Source organism: Melopsittacus undulatus, chromosome 12 (assembly GCF_012275295.1).
Source record: "Melopsittacus undulatus isolate bMelUnd1 chromosome 12, bMelUnd1.mat.Z, whole genome shotgun sequence".
Taxonomy (NCBI): domain Eukaryota; kingdom Metazoa; phylum Chordata; class Aves; order Psittaciformes; family Psittaculidae; genus Melopsittacus; species Melopsittacus undulatus.
In genome coordinates this window covers 6,088,333-6,114,558 of record NC_047538.1, presented here as the reverse complement: position 1 = coordinate 6,114,558, position 26,226 = coordinate 6,088,333, and the positions used below count along the sequence as shown (strand labels likewise).

The window sequence follows — 26,226 nt, the reverse complement described above, 5'->3', positions numbered from 1 at the left end:
GCTGCCACATAAACAGTAAATAAAATTCATGGTATTTTTGCCCCAGTAAGCAGCTCTGTCTTCCAGCATATTGGAAAAGCCTGGCTTCAAAGGGGAGAGCAGTGAAAACAATCATTTCAGGAGCAGATACTCCAAGAAGGGCAGATGAGAAGCATTTAAAGATGATTCTAGGCAAAGAAGCCAAGCAAATCAGTACATGTGTTTTGCATAAGGTATTGCTTGACCAGCTACACTGGATTACAAATACTTGCAGACACGTTAGGAAATGAGTTTGCCATATCTTGTCATTTTTGGCAGAAGGAGCTCCACTTGTATTGTATGGGAAATGAGCTTTAAGCCAAAGCCAGGTGTTTATGAACTTGTAAATCCATGTACATGGCAAATTAGGGCTTATTACCAGCCAGGATTAAGTATCCCTGCTCAATATTTAGGAGGTTGGTTGAATATAGGTTACCTCAGCTGCTCTACATCAAGAGCAATGTCAAATATTTAAAGGGCAGCATATTTCATGATAAAATGTATTATCAAGGACATCATGGTGTGTCATCAATGGTTCTGCATAAGTGAAACACCCTTCTTCCTAAGGAACACTTAATTTCTTATGGAGAATTCAGCATCTCTGAAAAGATGGGATCAAGCATAGAGGAAAAATGAGAAAGCATCCCAAGGAATAATGCAAAACTATTGTTTCACCCAGATTCTCCTTATCTTTAGAAGCTGCAGCCCTGAATTTCCATGGTTGTTCCATCAGCCTCTCCAGTGTTCTTCATTATCCACATCTGAATGGTAATTAGGAGCACAGTTCCATGCAGCAAAAGCATCCCTGTGCAATAAACTGCAACACAGCAGCAGCAAACTCTGCCTGTAGCTAGCATGCATAAGTAAACAGAATTAATAACTACCCAAGTGTGGACGGGTGACTTAATCTGTTTCGATTAGATGCAGCTCAGCCCGAGGCCTTTGTGTTATTTAAAATGTGTTCATCATGTTTAATTAAAAACCTAATAAACTAGAGGCTCTTTTAGGTCTGATTTATATTTCTCTTCTGGAAGCTGCATTGATTTTGTTAGTACTTTTGATAAAAAGAAAAACACCCATATTCTGACTAAGGAAATAAAACTGTAAGATCAAATCAGGACTGTTCTGTGAAGAACAGTCTGAATGAGTTTATTTCCTTCAATGTTTCTAATCCACAAGGTGTACCAGGATTGAAAGTCATTTCCAAGTTCACAAAACTTAAGATGAACATTGCATCCTGTGTAAATGATAGGGTTTTTATCTGAAATAGAAGTGTGCACAATAAGCTCATTTCTGGACCTAGACCAATTGAAGGTCAGAACTGTACCGAGCATCACTGAAAGGATAAAAAGTCATTTTGCAGAGAAGATTTTGTCTCAAAATGGGTGGAAATTCTATAAAGACAATTTTCCCTGTGAAATATTTCCACTGAAACCACACCAGGAAATACAGGTGTTCAATTTAACCTCAGCTGCAAGAAGGTAACGACCACAGTTCCAGATTTGGAATCCATGGAAAGCAAAGCAGCACATCACCAGTTTAAATACAGGCACTCCAGTTTGTTGTACCTGTTCCCCATAGACAAACTCCAAGCCTCCATGTTTCAGAATGCAATTTGAATGTCAGTTTTGAAACGTTTCCAACTAGAGAACAACTGACTAGCACCGTTCCAGTCTTAGTATGGCGTTCTGATGGTTTGCATCAAAAATGCCTGTACTCTGTCAAAGATGGAGACAAATTCAGAGGTGACCATGAGATGCAGAGTAGATCTCACTCACCTTTAACTCTGAAAATCCCTCGTTGAGTTTGAGTTAAGCATCTTTTCCTCAGTGAGTTGCAAGACAGACAGACAGTAACTGCATCTTGCTTGTGCTACAACCTACCCACGCACAGTGATGAATAACAGTCTTAGAGAGGCTGGGTGTCACTAGCTCTTAAGGAGACTAGAGAAGATGGCTGAAGGAAATGAAAGGAGGGAAGTGGCTACTCTGCAATCCCATTTTAGCAGAAGATACCCCATAGAACACATGCCCCATGGCTAAGTCAGCTCCCTCTCCGCAACTACACAAGCCTTGCTCAGCAGTGTCATGACCCATATTGGATGTGGTATTCAGTGGTAGGACACTTGTAAGAGGGCACTGCCATCAGCTGTATCAACACAGGGGATGTGCTTCACAGCTTCACAGGATCACAGACTGGTTTGTGTTGGAAGGAACCTGAAAACTCATCCAGTTCCAAACCCCTGCCATGGGCAGGGACAGCTTCAACTAGAGTAGGTAGTTCAAATAATTCATCTACTCAGAACTGCGCTGCTTTCTAGCCTAACACTAACCAGATTCCACCAGATAACTGCTGCTAGGTATCAGTTTATAGGGTGCATGCCTATAAAGTGCTTAAATACGGCATTATATACAACAATGGCTCAACAAATCTGTCCACAGAAATAAATTCATGAGCATTAGAAGTGAATCCAACCCCCCCTCACCAAATCATCACTGGAAACTGATGCTGTCAGGTGGAGCATGAGCCTTTATAAACAGGAAGCAGCTGCTGCTCAAGCTGCGTGTACATGCATCAGTAGAGAAGTTACTTCAGCCCCTTCTATTAGGCAGTCTGGAAGCCTGGTTGTCACAGTATGCTTCTGAATTTACATACTGGGATAAGAAAGGCTTAAAAATAGCCACAGGTTTCAGAACACAAGGGAGACAACAAGCTTCTGTCTTCATATTCACAGAGCCCTCCTTTTAATTCAATCATGGGCAGATTTTATCCTCTGTTTAAGTTGATCTAAACCTCTGTAACCACATCAGCAGGAGTCAAAACAACATCACTTCTATCCATTATTTTAATCAGTTTGATCATTGCAAAGCAGCTCTTTCTTGACAGTCTGGTCACAGGCGAAGCTGGTTTAGTTAACAAGAAAGGCTTTATCTATGGGCAACAATGAGTCCACAGAAAATGTTAAAAGCTTCAGAAATCAGTAGGGTTTCAGCGAATTTGAGTTATTCATAGTGTTATCTCAGAAATACTACAGAGACCTGTGCTGAGCACAGTGGTGTCGGCATGTGCACAACAAAATCAACCACATGAATCATCCAGCACAGTGGAAATGGACTCACTCAAAATGCCAACCAAGTTAGAGGTGTTTTGACTTGGGGAAGTGTCAAGTTTTAAGGATTACTTGGTACCAGGTTAGTGTTCCTTCCTTCCATTAACATAACTACACTTCTACTTGGGATGCTCTGCCACCTTGCCCAGTTACTTGTCATTGCCGCAGTGCTCCTTCCCCTCTGCTCTCTGCCCAGCTGCACATCTCCCATGCAAGAGACCTTTTCTGATGCTCATCTTAAGAATCTGGCAGAAAATTAACTTAACTTTTGGGGGTTCCAGAGGCATGGCAGCAGGCAGAACATGGTCAGAGAGTTAGAAAGGCAGGAATGGAACAGCTGAGACAACAAAAGCCATGATCTACATTATTTCAACAGGCCACACAGCACAGAGCCATTTCTCAGTTAAGGAGTTTGAATGACCAAGCCTTGTACATGGAGTGGTACCTGCTTCTTTATCCAAGCTGTAAAAATTAAGGAAGCAGGTGTTTTCTAGGCCAGCACAAACAGGGCCATAGTTTGAACCCAGGTCTTCCACTTCCCTTAGAAGCCAGTCTCTTGGACTACCAGCCACTACTGAGTGTATTCCTGCTCATCACTTGTCACTATGAGACAGAGAGGAGACAGGCACTTCAGGCTCTCACCAAAATCTAATCATTTGGGCCAGACTTCTGGTTTGACACATCAGGGCTTTCTGAAAAACACTTGCTTGTGGTGTTCCTCTACAGCTTTATGTATCACACAAAGAGTCCTCCTCAGTTTCAGAGCCAACAATAAGGAACTCTCCCTTACAAGCCTCAGAAGTGCAGTACAGCTGCTTTAATCTGGAGGGGTTTTCACCCAGTGCCAGAGCCAGCCCTGCTCTGAAGCTGTGCAGGTGGAGCTTAGCTGTCTATAAATAAGAGCACAGTCTGATCTCTGGCTCTGCTGAGGCTGGAGGGCTGCCAGATGTTTCTGGAAACTTGGATGGAACAGAACAAGAACAAATATGATAAAATGAGCTGAGACTGACAGTGATTTATAGAGTCAATGATCGTTATTCTGTACTCACTTTGCACTTCTGGAGCAGTGTTTTACTTCTCACTAAACCTGGCTTTTTGTTTGTGTGGCTCTATTCTTTATCATTTAACATGGGCAAATTCATGTCAAAAAGCCCTCACATGGCATTCACAGCATAGTGCAACTGATGGAAAAGAAAACAAGGAAAGGGGGAAAAATCTACATAGGAAAACTACATGTGGGACTGTACAATTTAACCCTGAAGGTGGGAAAGGATGTATGCAGAGAAAACAGAAGTTAACACAATACAAACTTACCTAGCAGGGCAGAGCACTCCAAGTGTTTGTTCCTACAGTCTGTGCCCAAAACAAAAGTCCCTTTTATGACAAGATAACTGTAAAATTTATCAGGAAACAGTGTTATAGGCTTTAGACTTATCTCTGCTTTGCTGCCAGTGCTAGCACATGATCCCCGCTCATTCTACTTCACCACAGAGGCTCTTTGTTGGATTTCGACATAAGCCAGCTTTAATACAGGTTTATGTGAGCTGGCCTAGCCCTAATCTAGCTTTTGCAAAAGGTGTGCAAAAGGGGAGAGCAGGCACACAGAACTCATTGGAAGAACTCCCTGAAAGACTCCTACAGCTTAAAACAAAGTCTCTGCAGCCACTGTCTGAATAATTAACAAGTGCTGAGGGCCCATGGAAGTGTTACCCATCATCGATCAGTTCTGGTTTACAGCACCAGTGCCAACCATAGTGGAGGATTATATGAGCAAAACCCACTGAGTATTTACTACTTGAAATGCAGCACCAAATGGCCACCTAAAAAATACATTCATTCAAAGGGGGAAAAGAAACAAACAGGAAACCGAAACTCGTCACTTTGAGATGAGCAATGCTGTCTTGCACCATAGCAGACTTCTTTCCATTTGTATACCTGGTAAGTATACCTGACAAGATGGATTTTTATCCCACTTATTCCAATACAGTATATAAGACAAGGAGCTTTTCCACAGTGAAATGTAAAAGCCATAAACAACTTGGAAGGTTTGTGATAAATATTTCATCATAACTAACTCCCAACCAGCTGATTCCCTGCTTTAGTACACGCTGCAGCCTAATTATTGAGCTAGGAAATAGAACATTATCCCATTCTCAAACCAAGCCTGGTCAGCTCCTGTCATCTCACATGTTACATTTCACAGGGATCCATTCTGTGGAGCGTAATTAACAGCAGCATTAAAACGGAACCTAGTTTTCAGCTGTAACCCAAATCAACCGGTTCAGTGCTTCTCCTGGGTACTGAAAATGCCCCAGGTTCACTTTAAACAGTCAAATGTGTGCTGGCTTGAGCTGCAAGGTCTGACAAACAAAGGGTTGTAACACAGCAGCCCTCGGATTCCAGCCGCTGCCAGAAAATGCCTCTCGTGATGAATGTGCTATTTAAGAGCGTGTTTGTTTACAAGGCCTCAGCAAATGAAGAATGTGTAATTTGCTCCCAACTTGCCATGATTTATTGCAGTTTACAGCCCCACAGAAAGCTGGTTAATAAGCACAGTTGTATTGTATCAGATGGATAAAAACGGAGCCAGCAGAAACTTCACAAACACAGCAATTAAGTTGCAGAATGAAGCACACGGAGCACCTTTGCTTGACGGGTTCTCACACAGATATCATCTTCCCCACATCTGGAAGCACACCCATAAATAAATACATGTGGTACATGAGTGTGAAGGGCTTCCCCTGCAGCACAACCTCTCTGTCAGCTACAGCTTAGATGAAAAGGTGTCTTTCTTGGGTCAAAACTGTTCTTTCCCACTAATCATACTGCAGAACAGTATCATTTAGTAGGCTAGTAACAGTAACGTTTCAATCCAAAGCCATGCACACCAAAAGCCTCAAGCTCTGTCTGAATGGAAGAACGGCATGTTTAGATATTCCTTCTCTGCCTGCACAACCCCAAACCTAGAAAGACAAACTACCAGCAGCCATGGGGAAGAAACAGCACTATGACTATGAGTATATTGATGAGACTTGCAGGGTACTGGGATGTTAAATGATGTGAGTCCAAATCCCTCAGCAATTCCAGGTCTGTAACTCTGAGGCCACAATAACCCACTGCACATTTACTGCATGCCCCAAATTCATTGTGTCCATACGTTACTCTGGGAGCTACACAAGATGGATGTACCCTTTCAGTATAGTTTTGGAGCCTGACAATCCCTACATACTTTAAAGGAAATGTGGATGGCTAAATCCCAGCTTTCAGATAATCTGGTTTTGGTCTGCTCTTCATCAAAGGTTCATCCATCAAGAACTATGCCAGTAAACACTTCCTAAGATTCCACAGGAGGGGAAGAAGGGACTTAAGCTCTGCTTAGGAGAAGCACCGATATCCAACCTCATGCCAGGCAGCTTGAGCTGACACTGAAATCCTCAATACCAGCAGGAAAACACCTGGGACAAGACTTTGCCTTTTCCATCTTGTCCTACTCCAGTTAATGAACATTAACAGCTTTTCTGGAGGTGAAAAATCAAAGTGAAGTTTAGGGTCCAGAAGTTTCACAGCTATTCATGTACCTCATAGCACCCACTCAAGAACAGTCACTTGATCTTCCCCTATTATTCTACTTTTGGAAAGGTAATCTCCTCTACCTAATAAAGTTCTGGAGATCAATCAAGACCCCACTAACTCAGAATCATGCATGAAAATCATCCTGTGCAACAAATCATTTGCCCATAAAGACAATGTCTTGAGAGAAAGGAAACTAAGGGAAATAAAACAGCAAGAGAAGCAACATGAACTATAAGGCTCAAGGGAATAATTCATTTCCCTACCACTTCATCTTCAGTCCAACACTTCTCAATCAGTTTTGGCACAGGTTTCTTCACCAAGCGCTGCAGGGCTTTTCCAGCATCATAGTTACTTTCATGTAGCTAAAAAATAAAGAAGACAAATAGATCATTCAATGGGATTAGCAGGGATCTGATATTGGAGAAAAGCCACTAAAAGGGGCCACAGGAGATGTTCTATGTCTAATGATTTTTGTTGTTGATATATGAAGTGAAATTTAAACCAACTGAAGGGTAATTGGGGTTTTACTAGTAGAAAAAAACAGCATTAAACCAAGTGTGCTTTTCCCCTTCCTTTCTCTCCCAGATAATGTGTGAGCCCATAAAGCACTGAAGATCTTTTGGTTAACTTTAATGGTTTTTTTACATCAGAAATTCCAAGGAAAAGTTAAAAAAGCTCCAACAAAAGAGTTTTCCAAAGGATTTGAATTTTAAGCACTGGTTTTTGTTCAGATTAGTAGAAACAACTGGAAAACCTCACATAAAAGACTGCAAATCATGGGATATTGTGTTTACCCATCCAGAAAACTCTCTTGCAGAGATCACCACGCTGTTGGGAAGGAAGTATAGAAGAGAAACAAAACCTTTACAGATAGCTACAGGAGTACATAAAAGCAAGTAAGGATGTCTATAAGTTGACCTCACTGTCACAGCCTATGGTTTCCTGTATCTCCCCCCATAAATTGGGTTCCTATATGATTAAAAGCTGTCTGAAACAGGCTGTAGACATTTAAATCAGGGTGAGGCAGAGAAACAACTACACTGAAAAATGCATTCCACAGTGAACCCAGGAGAATCTCTGGCTCTTAACTCTTGATAGCAAACATTTAGCACGCTGCAGATTTATAGCCTGTCCTATCTTCAAAGTACAGTGGGATTTGAAGGCCTGATGCACCAGTGAGGAACCTGCCCTATGTCTTCTGGAAATGATCTCCAAGAAAAAGAAATATGGCAGGGATGACAAAACCTGAATTATCTTCCTGTACCCAAAAGGGAGAACAATTTGCATTCAAGCTTCCCCACATGACAAGAGGCAGTTTTTCTCCACAACGTGCTAAGCAAACCAAAGCTTCAAAGCTACAGATTAACACCATAGAATTGAACAGACTCTCCAAAGTCTCTTTACAACAGGGACAACCAAAACATGATTCTATACATTGATTGATTATCTCCTGCTTTTCCTTCCCTGCCTGAGCTGTCTGCATCCCCATCTCTAGAAGTTTCCATGCTGATAGATCTGGGCTTCAGCAGTCACAGAGAACGTTGCAATGAGTGTTGCAGAAATGAGAAGTGCACAGCCCACAGTCACACCACACACCTCTACTGACAGGGCTGAGCATGTTATCAGCTGTATTAAAGAAGAAATTAGTACATTCTGTGTTACATTACAAACTGCCTCAAATCTGTCATCTGTAGGAACAGATCCAGAGCTGCTGAAGGTGCTCTTCCACCTCCCCCAAGTTGCTGGGGCATTCAGGATGTTTCTTATACTTGAAAGGCTTCTAAAGTAAGTGAAGTACATCTAAAAATAAAAGGTCACTACTGGGTAAAGCCCTCTGATCATTACCTGCAGTGTGCTTGGAGAACAAACAGTAATGTTCCCTTCACCGGTGGCCTGAACAGTTTTTGTTCCTTACCAGTAACTAAAGTAACAATAGCTTAAAGGGTGTTACTGCTCTAAAACAAGTGCTTGGCTAATACAATGGGAACAAGAAAGTAAACTCAGCCAGAGTGATTTTCTATTCATTTTCAGCTTTTTATATGGCACCTACAGGGAGGTTTAAGACAGTCTGGGCAGTAATTTAGAACTGTATGTACTAATGCAGGGTAACCATAGGAAACAATGCCTCACCTTCTCAAAACCAATCTCCTGCCCACCTACATTCTTCATCTATCTGATCTCTGCAAGCCACTGCCAAGAGATGCATGAGCACATCAGAGCCATCAATAGCACCTCACATGGCTCTCCATCAAGGAGATGCATCTCCTGAGATCACTTACAGATACCATGGCTTTCAGACCTGCCTCCAAAGAGTCCTATGTCCAACAGAACAATGGCTTGTCCATCTGCCTGGTGATTCCAACAGCTCTCATGACTGCACCTCCATGCAAAGGAAACAAGATCTCGGCCCATCTTACATCAGCCACGCTCAAGTGATAAGAATCAAAAGCCAGGCTCACAGCACCAGTGCTAACACACACCTCAACAGCCTCAAATGGTTTTTAACCTGTCTTTTCAAGACTCCTCTGGTACGCAGTACCTACTTAAAAAGGCAAGAAAATACCATGTTGCCTTTTCTACTGGGTACACATTAATTTTTCCTCCTTGTTTGCACGCCAGCACTGGGATCAGATCCATCTTAACGAAAAGAAACTGTTAAGTTTTGCCAGCTCACCTTACAAATGCCTCCTTTCTGTGCATGCCACTACCTAGAAGGTTTTTGCACTTAGGAAATTTGATAGTGTTGAAGAAAATAGTGCTTCTGTTCCCTCTTTCCTCCCTCTCAAAACATGCTGTAATGCCAAAGCCTCTTTGCAATTTGCAGGGCATCTTTCTTTTGCCTCAAGGACAACACGTGTTTTTTCCCCGGCAGCCCTATTGCCCAAGCAGTTCAATCTGCAAGAAAACATAAATCAGACATGCCCAGAAAGAAGAGACTGGTTATGGATAACCAGGAGGGTTTCCAGGGCATCAGAACTGCCCAGACCAGCAACACAAAGTAAAGCATCAACTTTGGACCAAATAATGACATTAATAACAACCACAACAGCCATAATGTAACAGAAGAGTCCTATAACAGAAGATGCAGATGTGAAAACAAGGGACCCGATAGAGGCAGTTTTAGGGTCTTCTGAGAAAATGTTACTTCTAGCAAGCAAAAGTAACTTGAATATAAAGAAGCTTTTTTTTAGTGCCAGGAGGAGGATAATGCAGCAAAAAGGCAAAATGTTTTCCTGTGACAGAGGTAAATTTACGTGTTTCAATCTGTCTCATTCTCTGCTTATTACTTTTGGTCATGTAATATATATAAAAGGACTTTACTGGCAAGCTACTCAACCATATAAATAATAGTTGATGATGACTGCCTATGGTTTCATTAACTTCTGGTCAGACTCCTCAAGGTATTGCTATAAACACTACATTACCATCCTGCCATCTAGAGAATCACCAATTTCAGCTTTAACTCTGCCATTCAAGTGAAGCACTGTGGCATTATGTATGTACTCTACTGCAGCAGAAAGGAGTGACACAAATGTGCTTTGAGAGAGAAAATCCAGCAACTTCTGCATCACTGGGCAGATTAAAGAAGAGATTCTGCATGTGCCCATGTCCAAACCCCTCCTTTCTATTACAACAGCCATTAAAGGATCACAGGCAAGCCTTATTGCCATAAGGTTGCACATCACCACAAAGTTTCCAGTTCCTACTACAGCTCCTCAGCAGAGCTGCCATTCTCTGTGTGATGCTGCAAATAAATCCTCCTCTTGGCATGGCTCAGCTGTCAGGCACCTCTGTTCTGTAATGAACCCACGAATTACATCTTGCAGCTCTGACATCTCTGCTCTTGCTCATCAAAATATTGTTCTTCAACTGTAATTTATAACTTAATTTAAATGTCCCTTTTACTGTGACCTTTTTTAGATGGGAATGGCATTGCATCTGGCAGCTTCTGCTTCAGCAAGGCATCCTTTTGCAATTACAGTCATTATGATCTCTGTTGAAAAGCCCATCTGAGTTAGGCTGCATTCATGCTACAATATTAAATAATTGCAGGCCATTAAGAATGCTGTTAGATTCCAGAGTCTCTTTCTCCAAGGAAAAACATTGCTACTATAGAGTGAAAAAGTAGTGCTGAGCTCCTCTGAAATGTAACCCAGAAAAGCCAATAAAAGCAGAAGGGATGATTGAGATGGAACACATTTTGTGGAGATGCAGGCATGTCCAGCACTGGAATTCAGCAGTTCCCCAGGCTCTTCCACTGAGCCATCACTGGTCAGAAATCACATCACTTGTCAGGGAACAGGGATATAAAACCTGACCTACCCAACACAGAATCCCAAACTGCTTTGGGTTGGAAGGGACCTTAAAGCTCATCCAGTTCCAACCCCCTGCCATGAGCAGGAACACCTTCCCCTAGAGCAGGTTGCTCCAAGCCCTGTCCAACACGCAGTAAATATTACCAATATCACAAGAGCATCTCAAGACACAAATAACACAGGAGCCAAAAGAAGATTTTCACTGCTGCCAAGTAAGGGATTTCAGTAGATTTGAAGAAGATGATGTTTGCTTGGTGCTGCACTGTCAACATTCAAGTAATATCTCTACTGAAGCACCAGTTATTTAAATCTCTGCAGGCTTAAGAACATGGTACTTATTTATGAGGGATTTACTTCTCTCACTGTCTTGACACTGGTCAACATACCCAGTAGCTCTCTGTAGAACTGCAGCATGCTTAAGAGTGTAGAAAACAAAGGAAGAGAGAAGGAAAAAGACAAGGAAAATGAAAAGCACAACAAGGATTACTGCCATGTGGCTTGAGTAGCGAGGCCTTTTGGTGTAATTACTGTAATCCAGGAACCTAATTTAGTACAAAATGGAACTCAGGACACATCTTTCAGTAGCAAAGTTGCTACATTTCAGTCTGATGCAGATGCTCTTTATAGCTGTGGACATCTTGCCTACTATCAAATGGGATATGCTTCATTGCAAAGAAAGGTGAATCAGTAAAATCTATTTACAAATGCAGCTTTCTTTAAAGTGTTCATCCTCCAAAATGGCAAGATTTGATTTTTACCAACCAGGTCTGATACCCAACAACTAGCCCCAAATACCTCTTAGTTCCAGGAATTTCCTTCCCAATTCCTATTTCAAGTACAACCTCCTCCCCATCTGCCTCAACACCAAAGTGTGGATCAGAGCTAAAAGATCACCTTTCTCAGACAGAACTACTTTGCTGAGCTCCCTCTGGTGCCCAAGGACACCCTGAACGGATCCAGAACCTGAACTGTCCAACAAAGAGACTGTGCCCACAAACCCTGTTTTGCTCTCACAGTTAACTGAGAAGTCATCATTTATAACCAGTTGACACAGCTTGGCCTACAACAGAATCTGAATCTAAAAGAAGGTGACAGAAGTCAGAAAGCTGCTTCAAGAGAAAGTAACTACTGGTTCTGGTGGTTTGTATCTGATCTGTGGTGCCTGGAAGCTTGAAAATGTACAAATCAGTGCCAGTGCTTTGCAAAAAACCTCTAAAATAAAGCAAAACACCCCAAACAACACCCATCCCCCTGGGCAACTCCAGAATACCCCAAAAAGCAAGTTCCATCTCTTTTCCCCAAATTCTAATCTGTTTTAAGCTTCTAAATAAGTCTAATTGCTACAAAGTGCTCTAAGATGCTAATGATGGCGATTAAGAAGCCAGATGCTTGTGTTACAGCCACTCTGCACACCCTGGTACTGCCAGGCTCTGCCAAACAGCTCAAATTCAGGTGCCAAGTACAGAGCAGTAGAAGGAGCCAGATGTGCCAGCTGTGCCATATGCTCTTGTGGGCCAGTGCAACAGGCATGGCCAGTGCTCTACAAGCATCCAGGACAAGAATTTCCCAAATACCTTCAGAACCTGTACCAGCATTTTAAAACAAAGCTTTCAGAAGGCTGAGAGAGCTGGGCTGGTTCAGCCTGGAGAAGGCTTCTTAAGGGGAGACCTGAGAGCAGCTCCAGTGCCTAAAGTTAGGGGCTACAGGAAACCTGGAGAGGGGCTTGGGATAAAGGCCTGTAGGGACAGGCCAAGGGGAATGGCTTGAACCTGCTCAAGGGGAGACTGAGATGAGCTCTTAGGCACAAGCTGTTCCCTGTGAGGGTGCTGAGGCGCTGGCACAGGGTGCCCAGAGAAGCTGTGGCTGCCCCATCCCTGGCAGTGCTCAAGGCCAGGTTGGACACAGGAGCTTGGAGCAGCTGCTCCAGTGGAAGGGGTCCCTGCCCGTGGCAGGGGTTGGAGCTGGATGAGCTTTAAGGTCCCTTCAACCCAAACCTGTTATAAGAGGTTTGTGAAAGTGTTCTATGAAAAAAAGAATATATATATATATTTTACATATTCCCAAACACATTCCAAGGAACCCTGGCTGTCATTCCTGACCGTTTTTATCTGCTTGTCCCAACAGCTTCTCCAGACAGATTTCCTTACTCATCTTGCAAATCAAGCACTGAAGTTTTTCCCCCAAAATCAAGGATAAGGATGAATGAAAATTCAAAACTGTCTTAGGCACTCAAGGTGGCTTCATCTTCCTGTATGCCCAGGCTGGGAGTGATGGCCCCTGAAGTGCTACGCTACCTCATTTGAACCACGAGAGTAACTGTTAATTAAGACTCATCCAAAAGGAAAACCAGTAATAATAAGAAATGCTAACATATATTTAAATCATTTTTGATGCTTTCAACCTTGTCTGTAGTTAATGAACAAGAAAATCTGGTCTAAAGGCAAGTTAAAACAGGGACTAATTTGTGTGGGTGACATCTTACTTGGAACAGAATTCCCTTAAACTGGATATATTATGCTTGTCGCTATAATGACATGCTCCCATGTAAGTGTGTTATGAGAAGTCAGAACAATGCTATTACTAAAGAGAGATTTATACAGTATTAGTGTATGATTGTTTTGTCTACTCCATGCAGTAGTATGCAGGTGAACTGATGGTATTTTCTTACCATATGAGGATAAACAGAGTTGCTGGCTCTCATTTCCCCATCAAAAACAACCACGAAGTCTGAGATCCACTCTCACACACACTGAGTTTGCACCCTGACATTCCCAGGGTCTGCTGTTTTATAGAACTGATGCTCACACTGCTGAATCAGAACACTGGGAAAGGCAGAACACTGAGAAGGAATTATTATCCTGAAGCTTCTATAAAACTGAGAACAAAGCAGTAATTTAACTCCTTCTTGACCTGGATACTCTGAGAAAAAGACCTGCAGAATCTCTGAACAGCAGGCATAGGTCAAGAGCAGCACAGGATAACAGAGATCATGAGGTTCTGACTTTGCATTAGTATGGAGCATAAAAAGGATTTTAAACCAGAGCTGATGCTAAATCAGAGCTCTGGAAGACAGAGGCAAGGAAACAGAAGGAAGGGAAGGACAGAAACTACACTAAGATTTACCCTGCTCTTACTCCACAGTACTTCCCAGCAGTGGCAGCTCAGTTTATGGCCAGTGTTCACCACATCACTGTTGTACTATTAAGCTTTCCTTTTGATGGCTCTAATCTGCAGGGCTCGGCAGCTCCCATCCTTGTAACAAGTCCTCATCACAGTGAGACACCTTCAAATCAATTCAGAAGAAACTTATCCCCAAATAAAACATTGGAACCACAACTGGCCATTTCTTACAAATACTTGCCCAATCTTTTCTTCCTTCTACAGAAGAAAACAAGCCACTGTGTCAGGTGCTTCTGCTATGCAAAATCAGGTAGTTAGTTAAACCAGCCTGACTTGGAAGAGGAATGAATCCTGAGGTTTTCCCACTGATTTCCAAACTTCACTTTAGCTTGGAATAGACAAAAACAACCTCACAAGTGGCTGATTACATCCTCACCCTTTTGTGTGTTTTTCTTACTGAGGATCAGCACGGGTATCTTGTAAATACAGTGTTTTGAGGGGCTTTTTGGTATTCTAAGTATTACGTAGTGATGCCTATGCACGCTCAAAGCCCAAAAGCACTAAAAGAGCAAAGCGCATTTCTACTGAGTATTAATTAGAAAACTCTCACATCGAGCATGCTGATGCTCAGAATGCCATTGGGTTGTCCACAGTGACCCAAAACAAGGTTTGGGAGTACCTCAAATTAGCATTTCCATTTCCTTTTTCACTTCTAAGGAGGAGTTCTGCCTCGAAGCAACGCAGTTCTGCAGATCACAAGATAGGAGGATCTGGGTAGCTATAAGAATATTGGAGAGTTCCCATCATCTACCATTTCACTAATAAAAATGGCTTCATGGATTATGGGTCAATAATAAAACTGGTAAAATAAACATGTATTCAGTATGCATGGTTTTGTCTTACATGACTAATATTTTAAGGACTTAACCTTTGTGAATATTTGAAGCACAAACCCATAGAAAGTCAATCCACTTCAGGTACCTGTTCTATGGTCCAGTAACAGAAAAGACTCTACCTTAAAGTAGCATGGTGAAAGACTTTCAGGAATATATACTCCTCCATACTCTCCTTGTGACAGCCAGCACTCATCAGGTGGGAGATGAACTCCTAAGGCTTAGAGTGACAAATGTGGCATCAAATCCCAACAGCCCAAAATCTACCTGGCCCATTAGCAAATAATCATTTCACTGAGCTGATATATAAGTTGTATTGTGCCCTCCAATGATCTCCATTTCTATCTGGTATAATTAACAATCAATCATCCTGAGGGCTACAGCATCTGTTACTACAGAAATAAAACACTGGCAAGGGAGCTTGTCAGGAGTCATTTAGATGAAGTCTTGCTCTGAAGTTTATTGGATTTCCATAATAAGAAATCATACCATAACACATTCTTTACATTGCTCATTTGGGTTGCGTATGATAGTTTCTAACCAAACCCACAACCAAGTGCAGGGTGAGTCTCACAATTCAGCAGATGAATCTCATGGTTTAGGTAGATGGTGAACTAAAAGATAAGAAGGGTCCCACTCTGTCAGGAGAACAGATTAAACTGGTTTAAGTTACCCAAAAAGTAGGCTCTTGGAAATAAAATTCCTTCAAATATCCCACCTGACAGAACTATTATTCATAAGAAAACACTTTTCTAGCAAATTCAGAGTGGACAAGGAAAGCATCACCACTGCCTTCTAAAACTGCTCTGAACAGTGTTAGTACTCAGAGGAGAGCTTTGCAGCATGAATAAATCAACCACCACAGAAGTCTGTGGAGCTTTCAAGAGTCATTAAGGTCAAACTCTGCAGACTGTAGTTTCTTGGAAGTAGACCAGCCCATATTCAGACTGAATCGTGAATGAGAACTAGGCTGTGTCAACACTGGCTTGAAATCCAGCCTGGAGAGGAACAGAGGACTTGCACTTCAATGCCTACAGAAGAGAAACTTGAGCAACGCTGAAGTTCATGAGATGATTACACCACAACCACAGGGTAAGTCTTCCTGCTATACATTACAATGTCATACTGAGGGGAAAGGGAAGTCAGGGTAACAGCAGTTACACATCCACAAACAAGATTTAAGAGGATAAGAGTTTGTAGAGTGCTTTTACTTCAGAAGTGTGAAACCCTCCCCCGTTCAGGAGATAAAATCAGCAGTGATTTGAAATAGATGTGCACTAGAAATACAAAGAGAAAAGAACCATAAGAACAGAAACAAAATCATTTGGGTCTAATCTAAGTCTCAGAAGAAAGAAGTCCGCAAGTGCAACTGCAGGCTCCTTGGAATCCCAAGTGATTAAAGGATGTATTAGATAGTGAAGCAGTGAAGTTAAATGGATTTTCTGCATTAGTCTTTTATTCTGAATGACAAAGAGAAAGAAATTCCAATTCCAAAAGCTCTTTAATGATTACTGGCCTTAACAGAGATTTGAGGATCTAAGAAGGATGTCAGAGGACAACTTAGAATGCTCTAGAGTGGTGAGGCAGCAGAATCACACAGCATCCATCCCCAGAGAAAGGAAGGAGTAAAGTGTCAAATAGCTAAGAAACAGGATGTGCAATACAGAGTTAACTGCAATTCTTGCCAAACACTAAGTCTTTAACACACTAGCTGTCTTTAGGGACGGAAGCAAAGGACTAAGATTTACACATTCACCTCAGGAAGCAATGAAGACACACTTCAGCTTAGCCACTACCACCACAATTCTCCCAAAGCTGCAGACAGGGTTTTGGGGAAGCAAACAACTGTAGATTTCCCTATGTCACCAAAAAACATGGAATGACAGACACATATTTTCAGCTTAACCTTAGAAAACCATTTCATGTATGATGATTACTGACGACAATGGCCCTCCCCCTCCCCCATACAATTAGTTGTTGTGGCTGCACTGAAATTGTGTAGGCATCTCAACATACACTTACAACTACATAACTACTCAGTGACACTTTATTTACACAGTGTGTTTATGTAAGAGAACATTTGGATACACACATCCAAATATAAACAACAAGTAAGACTGGATCATGACAAGGACAAACTGCAGACAGTCATTGCCACATACATGGCACTACACAGCTGATGGCATCATGAATCTTCCTTCTGGGAAATAACTATTGTTTTCCTACAGCTAGAAGCTAGCTGGACTGAATGGAAGGACAATGAGTAAGTACTCCAGCTGGTGTACTCGACCTGAGCAGCTTCCCATACAGAACATTCACTACCTGTCATCGTAAAGGTACCACCCTAAAGTTTATTCCTGAAGTTCTATAGGTGACTTACAAAAACAATTTGTCATTTGAAAGGAAGTTATAATATCCTAATACACATCATACACACATTGTGATCCCAAAATCTATTTCATTTGCTGAACATTTTATGTGCTACACACTTCAAGCAGTCCAGAAATAAATGGAAAGCCTGTTCTATGCAGTCATTCTATATACTTACTGTGTTGAGTGCGTTAAGTGTAGTGTCATCACGGGAGGCTGCAACACAACCATCTTCTGTGGATCCTCCATCACACATGCCTGCAAAAGCTGCCATGCTCCTTTATGGTTTGAGGGAGAAAAAGTTTAAAGTCTTTAGCCACTGTCTGATGCACACATCATGCAATACACAAATAGTAGATTTACACCTCAAATCACCTATTTCAGGGCCTTGTGATAATGTGGAAACAAGTAAAAGAAGGCACCACAAACAGTTCTTGTGCAAGGGTGAGTCAGCCCAGCACCAGGAAAAACTAATCCAAAAGTAGAATCCAATCTGAGTGTATTTCATGCAATAAAAACCAGCACTGCAGCAGTACCAAAACCTGATCAGGATTATGGAAGACAGAACCTCCACACATGAGGACAGTCTCACCAGAGACAGACACCTTTTTGTTGTAATATTAGTTTCATGATGTTAGGAAACTGCAGATTCCCCCCACCCCTGTATTTGTGCAAACTACAAGCACTTTACTCATACTCTGAGGCCCATCACTGCCATTAATCTACCAAGTAAACAGAACAGAAAGGAGTGACTGTAGCCACTGCACATACACAGTGGTCAATGTTTCCATTACAGCATTCTAAGGACACGGTAGTATCTTGGCTGGAATTACCTTGCTGCCCTAAGGTACATAAGTAAGTCGCAGTCATTGACTCCTGGCATCCACACAAGTTCTTCATGCTGTGTCACTGTGTCACCATCTGGGGAAGGAAATGGCTGCAGATCAGGAAGCTTAGCCTGGAAGAAGAATAGTGAGGGTTCATACAGACATCAGTTGTGAAAAATGGTAGTAGGATGCAGGGTATTATCAATAGCAAAGTATGGTCTCTGGAATACTGGGATCTTACAGAAGGAAGATATTCAGATAACAGGAAGCAGAGCCATTTGATCCAAGTTTCAGAAGTTTGATGGGTCATCACTTTATCCAGCATTCCCTCATTTCCTGACTGTCATGCAGGGTTAACAACACCTCGCAGCCCACCACCACCAGTGAAACCCTCCTGCATACAGACCAAGTGCCAGCGTGCCTGCAGAAATGCTACGGTTTGAAAGTAAACCATTTTGTACTGCATAGGTAGTCCTCTGCTGTATAGAAATCCAACAATTCACCTTCACAGAGACAGTTTTCATTTATCAGAAAGATGCTGCTACAACTCCTGCTTCCCAAGTTAAAACATACTCCTGTAACATCCTAATATGAAACTAGGCAAGAATGTAACTTCCATCTGTGTACCCTTTTAAATCAGTTTAAAACCCTACACATTTGACACCAAGTTTAAAATTAACTCCTCAGCAAATCATTAAAACCCTAAAGAGAAACAAAGATACCTCCTGCAAATGAGATAGCTCAGTGAAATGAACTCTGCCACTAAGCATTCCACTGTATCCAGAGACCCAATTAGCATCTTTAGTCATCTCCTGCTAGGGGATGAGATAGCTGAGAGCCTCTTCAGAAACAGCTTTTAAGCCCTGTAATTACCTCCTATACTTACAACGCTAAACATATTTGAGAGGCAACATTTACACATAACCAGTAATTACAAGTCACAGGTTCAGATGTCTTTCATGTTCTGCTCTTTAATCTGTACTTTATATTACTCCTTGCCTGGGAAAATGGGGATGCCATTGAACTTCTCTTCTGGAAAAGGATAAGCAAGCATTATAGCAGGATGAGACGTCTATGAACTATGCATCCTAGTGACTGGGCTGCTTTCCGGATGAATGTTCACCCTTGTGTACCAAAGGAACATGTTGAATTACTACAGTTACTCCCAAGGACAACTTCCTCTCAACACCTCTGGTCATTAATTTGTTAGCCAAGTCTTCATAGAAGAACATTTAGTAGAGACCCAATCTCCTCCTCCAGTGCATGTGAATTTTAACAACTGCAATTCTATACCTTTACCTTCTCTTGTGTCCCTATTTGCTGTTATACAAGCAGTAGTTTGTCTGTGTACTGAGCATTAAGGCAACCCCAACAGACCTCTAGCATTTGTAACACACACAATTTAAGGAAAATGAAGGCAACAGGTACTCATCAGAAACCACTACTGGGATCTCAGGCTTGTTTCTGGTACAGATACCTTATTACCACCAAGGTGGGTGGAGGAAAACGGATCTAGTCCCTGAATCAGACTACACAATGTAAAGCAGCAATATCATCTTCAATCCGACTTCCTATTGCAGCCTACAATCACCATGCATAGATCTTAAGATTATACCCTACACTAATGAATATATCCTTTTAGCAATAGTGTTTGTCTGAAACAGAGATGCTCAGCAAATGAATGGAAGAACAATGGAAGCTAAAAATATTAAGGAAGCACAAGTTAACAGTATTCTACATCTGTGGACCTTCTTCCTACTTTTTCTTTCCACCCATAAATGCACCTGGTAATTAGAAGCTTACAGCACAGATGACTAATCCCTGCCAAAATATTAGATGACAATTTGAGATGAAAGTTGTTCTGAAGGTATCATTTACAGTACTCTTATTATGACCAGTGAAAAGCATACTACCGGCTTAATCGCCAAGGACTTTCTTTTCCTCTAAATGCAAAACATCCGTAAGAATGTTAGGTAGGTTTCATAAATGTCTGCTTACAGGAGTTATTAAACAAGATTTTAGGAGTCTGAATGAACACTGAATTAACTGGGATGCAAAAGTCAGCACTTGGTCAGGACAGAGACCATTCCACAGGTGAAAGAGAGCACTCAGCTCCTCGTGGTGGATGTGGCCTTATAAACCAGAGTTGCATGTTATGGTCTTTAAGAACTGATTACTTTCAGTGCCATGAAGGATTCCCCTCAAATTAGAACTAACAGACCAGGAACAACCCAAATTCTAGAGTCTTAACCTTATCCTGCTTCCCTGTACTTGAACACACTCACAGGCTTTCTCAACTTCTATTTTAACAATCCAAACAACTTAAGGTGCTGGTCTTTATGAAGTTACTGCTCTTACTGTTTCTCTCAGTCAAATGAACAATACAACCAAGGTCTCCCTATCTTTAAAAATCAAACCTCACCCTCTCTACAGCACTGAAAAGAAGGCCTGTATGAAAAGCTTCCTGGGAAATATAAATAAGATACTATAACTATAACATGACTTCTGTAGACTATAGACAAAAGAATTACTTCAATAACTACCCAGGATTACCATGCCACCTAATTAAAGAGAATTTAAATTGCTTTGTATGAAAGTTATGCAGGTAAGAAGGTGAGGACCAACTAACCTGTCTCAAACAGCAGGGAGAGAGCAAGTTGGTGATGGTGGCAAATAGCCACACAGGAGAGGCTCTTTAGGAAGAGCTCCATCTCTAACAGCTGGCCCAAACTGCTCCAATTTCAATACTAATTTCCCTTCTCAGACAACTGTTGAATCCCTACATACACAATGGTCCCCCTGATGTTTCTGCTGCAGTACCACAGTTGGCCAAATCGTTTACTATAACACTAAGAGAACATGTGCAGACTGCAAGTGTAAACACAAGTCAGTGAGGAAATGCAAAGCTACAGACATGACACCAGGCAGAGCACATTCAGAGCCAAAAGGGAGAGCAAGGTTACACTGAATCCTGCATTAATAACAGCTATATCAACAGACATGCTTAAAAGCACTGTGCCCTGTGTTAGAAGATGGCTACAGATATAAATACATACTTATCACTCAAGAGGAAACAAACCTTTCTCAGTTTAAAGTTCCTCCATCCTTCTAATTTTGTTATGTTGGAAAAATCCTGACTTTAACATAACTTCTAATAGAAGTTAAATTTCTTTAAACACACAGATTGATGAAAAGGACTGCAACATACCATAAACATGACAGTTTGACTATACAAATGCAATTCTACTTTCAGCATAACTGGGAAACACCACTGAATTAATTCCACAGGTTATTAAAAGCATTGCTTTGTTAAAGCCACCTGAGAGGTTATTTTGGTTTTAACTCCAGAATGTGCCAGATGATAGCTGAGATTTTTGCATCCTTTCCACCAGGTATTTGTATTCCTTCAGTCTTACTCCAGAATTAACAACACTGCTGCTAGTAAAAATCATTAACATATCAACATTTGGCATAGGAAAATCTCATTAAGTGAGCTAAGGCATTCTAAGAACTCAGGCTGAATTGAAACAACTCGTTGTATTTGAATGCATACAGTTTAAGTGTCATCTGAACTGATCAAGTGGCAAAAACATGCTCTCTGTGTATCTGAACACAAACAAAATCCCTTACCTGATGGCTGGGTCCGACTCTGATTTCACCTTGGGTACTGTTTAGCCTCCTATTACATAAAGAAGAAAAACAGTAATGAGAATGAATCCTACTATAGGTTAATGCATGGGAAATACCACGGTCCTTGTGAGCATCTTTTGGGTCAGTTTGATTTTGAAAGGGAAAATACCTTAAACAAAAATATTTGGGGTATTAATCTTTAAGGAACAGAGCTCTGCATTACTAGGATTGGCAAAACTAATTAGAATCATAGAATGGTTTGGGTTGGAAAGGACCTTAAGATCATCCCATTCCAACCCCCCTACCATAAGCAGGGACACCTTCCAGTAGACCAGGTTGCTCCGAGCCACATCCAACTTGGCCTTGAGCACTGCCAGGGATGGGGCATCCAGCACCTCAGCACCCTCACAGTAAAGAACTTTGTTTTATCTAACCTGAGCTTCCCCTGTTTAAGTTTAAAGCCATTTCCCCTTGTCCTATCGCTACAGTCCTTGATGAAGAGATGAAAACTGACCTTCCAAGACTCCTGCAAAATAGCATTAAAGACCATAACCAAATCCAAAGACATTCAATACAATTAAGATGAATATTCTTCCTTTCCTATAAATTGTTCCTATTTAAACAGACATCTTTTATTGGTATTCTGCATATTACATTAAAAGAATGACAAAATTCAGAGCTGTTAAAAGACAAACTTTTGAGTTCAGCACTTGCAAGACATTTAAAGTGAGCCTCAACACTAACCGAACAGATCACCATCTTTAACCTGGAAACAGGCTGGAATTCATTTGGCAATTTGCTGTTACAGGAATAATGCTGACATTTTACAAGTAAGCTGCAGCCCTACAGGGTTTCTGCTTCATCCTGCTGTGCTCACAGCAACGGCTGAGAAAGAGCTCCTTTAAACTTTCAAAATTGAGATTACAGCTATAAACTGCTTGCCCTGAGCAAAACCAATGATGGAGAGCCCAAACCATTAAACACCAGTTAAAGTCATGTATGTTACTGGAAAGGTTTTGGGATATTTGCATATCTTTATGAGCATTTGACAGGGAAGGTACATATGTGCATTGAGTCAAACTCCACCTTACTGACCACTCTGTTATTCGTTGGTGCACAGTGGTTAAACCACAGCAGTGAATCCAAATGGGCCCTGTCCAAGACAAGCTGACAGGAGAACCTGTCAGACAGGAATCCCCACAGGTTTTGTAATGCTCAGTCTCACGCTGCCTGTGCAATGCTGCCTTCCCTCTAAACCACGTGCCAAAAGCCTCCTGAACATGTCAGGATGTTTTTCTCCAGTGCATAGCTCTGCAAGACTGGATCTGACACCATCCTCTTGTTCTCAGGTTATGCAAAGAAATGACTGAAGTGGAAAATCAATGTTATATTTACATTATATACATTAAATACTAGGGTGCATTTTCTCAGCTACAAGGTGGCAGGAATTTCCCTGTGAGGAATGAAGGGGAAGTGGATAAGAGAACATGCTGATGCTCTTCCTTTATTCCCACAATTCATTTTAAAGCCATGCACATCTCTACCAGTCAGTGCAAGCCAAACATCAAACATGTCTATGCAGTATCTGCCAGCTCCAACACTTCAACAGCTAAAGGCTGCCCGAGTAGGTTTTGTTATGGAACAGAAAACTAAGCTGTTTTCCAACAGGAAACAACACAGCACTCCCAACATCCCCCCAATTCCCAGTTTCTCCAGTTGCATCACACTGAATATGATAAAGGATTTAAGAATCAAGGGTGATTACGGGATGGTAGAACATCAGTAAGCAAAAAGAAAAGCAAAGTTCTGGATGGGACTTTTGTTCCTAACAATTCATGTGGAGTTAGGTGGGAAGAATGAGATGAGAATGAACTGTTGAGAGATATTTCTAAGTGCTTTTCATTGCTTTTCACCATTTCCTGAGCATAGTCATACCCTACAGGTGCTCCCCCTGCAGAAGGTGAGGCTGGGCTGAATGAGGCTGCTCAGCAGCTTGCTCGGGCTGCACTACACCCCACTTTTGGCTTTCAGAAGGGCACCGAGCTGATGGCTCTGCAAGGGCACCCAACCTGTTAAATCACTTCCACTGTTTCCCCATCCCCAGGAATGGGTTTGCAAATGGAAAAAGGATTCTTGCTATGGGAACTAAACTGTGCTGCAGGTTTTTAAGCTAAATTATATTGGTGCAGAGCAATTACAGTAATAATGGCACGACACTCTGTGTTTATTCTATGGAAAAGAAATAAGAAAGAGGCCCCAACACCGTATATGAAATCCGACACAAAAGGAACGGATGTAACAAAGCAGTATCCATAGCAACAACAACTTAATATTTCAGTCCTCTTCAGCTGCTGTGGATTAAATATAATGACAAGATGTTCCCTTTGAAAAGTAACCTGTTGCCATGGCAACGTTGTATTCTGCAAAGTAAACAGGGGCTGGTCAGAAAGGAGATGGAAGCTGGCGATGGAATATCAAAAAGGCAAGAAGCTGCTGTAGCAGTGCGGGGCAGGACAAGCACACACTAATCCGAGAGGGGCTGGCTCCAAACAGCTCCCAGAGAAGAGAGAGGATGTTCAGTTCAATCGAGCTTTGTCTTTTCCATTCAGAAGCAACAGGGGAGGTTGGAGGTTCAAGGCCAAAAAGTAGCAGCACTGAGAGGGAGCAGTTCAGAGGTGAGGATGAGAAAGGAACAGGAGAGAGCACAAGGTGGTGCAGAGCTTTAATTTATCAGCCTGAGAAAGAAGGGAAGAGAGGAAAGGCAGGCTGGGAGCAGCTCTGCATGGTTTCTAATACAGAAGCAAGATCAACCCTCCCTGTTTATAAAACAGAATGGTTTGGGTTGGAAGGGACCTTAAAGCTCATCCAGTTCCAAACCCTTGCCATAGGCAGGGGCACCTTCCACTGGACCAGGTTGCTCCAAGCCCTGTCCAGCCTGGCCTTGAAAACTGCCAGGGGATAATTCTCTTCAGAGCTCTCCAAAACCAATATGATAAAACCCACTGCAACACCTGCATATCACCAACCCAAACCCGAGAGTGCAAAGGAATCCACAACAATCAAACCAGAAGCACTAGCAGTGTGAGAAGCATTCAGTATCCTGGAATACAGCCTGTAGGAAGGGATGGGGCTGCCTGAAGTTGAGACCAGAAGGGTACCAGCATCGTGATCATTGTGCATTCAGCCATCACACGGTGAGCACAGATTGTGTGCAAAGCCAATTAGAATAGGTCAGTTTTCTTATATGATGAGAGATTAAAATAGGAAAGACACAGCTTAAAGCTAGGATATGCAGAGGGGGGTGGTTTGTGGTTTTTAATAAGCAACCTTATGAAATCTGGGGTTATTTACAAACCTGGTAAGAAAATCAATGGCTAACTAAAACCAAACCCAGATTAGCTATATGCATTATAGAGATCATAAATCGCAAGTGTACACTGATGTAACCAGTCACTTCTATTGGCAAAATAATCAGTTGCATAAATTGAAAGCACAGGACTTGTAAGGCAATTCTTACAGATCTGAGATGTCTGTAAAGTTCATATGAACCTGAAGGGGTTGGGGAGACAAAGTCCCAAGAAAAGGGTTTTTAAACACAATTCCTTTTATGCAACTGGTCCAGTACCCAAGATGAAATAAAAAAGCTCTTCAGAAGCAGTCCTGCAAACATCTGGTAAAGATCATTTTGTTTCATCTCCAGAGGGACAAAAGGGGAGAGAACAGAATCAGTGCACTCTGACTTCAGCTGGTGAAGAAGTAGTTTATCAGGGCTTGACAGGGACTGGCATTCCATGCCAGAGATCCATGTGGCAGGACATTCTGTTTCATTTTATCCCGTGCCTCCATGAAACAGAATTCAGACCTTCCCTCACCACTCTCCTCCCTCTCTATGCACACTGTCTGCAAAGACTTAACTGTACAAAAAGAGCTTTACATACATTTGCTCCTCTGCAGCACTAAAGAGGTTCTGAGATTTCACCACAGTGATGCAAATTAGACTGCCCACAAACACAATAAGCCTCTGCCATACATCACAGATCTAACTTACGGGCACTGCTGGGAGACAGGATGCTGAGCCAAATGGATCCTCAGTTTGACCCAACACCCCCATTCTTATGCATGTTATGTTCTTACACCACACAGTTAAAAAGACAATAGGGACAATCAGGTTTAGGCAATTCAATCTTTAACCAAAAACCCCACAACTAACACAAATCTGTGAGTTAGGTGCCTAAGAATAACTGAATTGGCTTCCAGCCCCCAAAGACAACTACATTACATTGGTTTCTTTTCATTATATGGGCACCAACACCAATTTATGGATTAAAAAATGGCTTTTTAGCTTTCCCCAACAATTATTTTCTACATCT

The 26,226-nt window shown here is 41.8% G+C and overlaps 1 protein-coding gene across 5 annotated transcripts in view; it reads right to left on the bottom strand.

Annotated features, from left to right (window-relative positions):
- Positions 1-26,226, bottom strand: part of LOC101868407 (arginine-glutamic acid dipeptide repeats protein) — a 223,918-nt gene that overhangs the window by 65,396 nt on the left and 132,296 nt on the right. For all 5 annotated transcript variants that reach the window (XM_034068167.1, XM_034068169.1, XM_034068170.1 and 2 more), the window contains 4 exons: positions 21,857-21,905; positions 18,233-18,357; positions 17,578-17,677; positions 6,964-7,062 (listed from right to left, as the gene is read on the bottom strand). In XM_034068167.1, the coding sequence (XP_033924058.1) occupies positions 6,964-7,062; positions 17,578-17,677; positions 18,233-18,357; positions 21,857-21,905 (373 nt within the window). The remainder of the gene's footprint in view (positions 1-6,963; positions 7,063-17,577; positions 17,678-18,232; positions 18,358-21,856; positions 21,906-26,226) is intronic.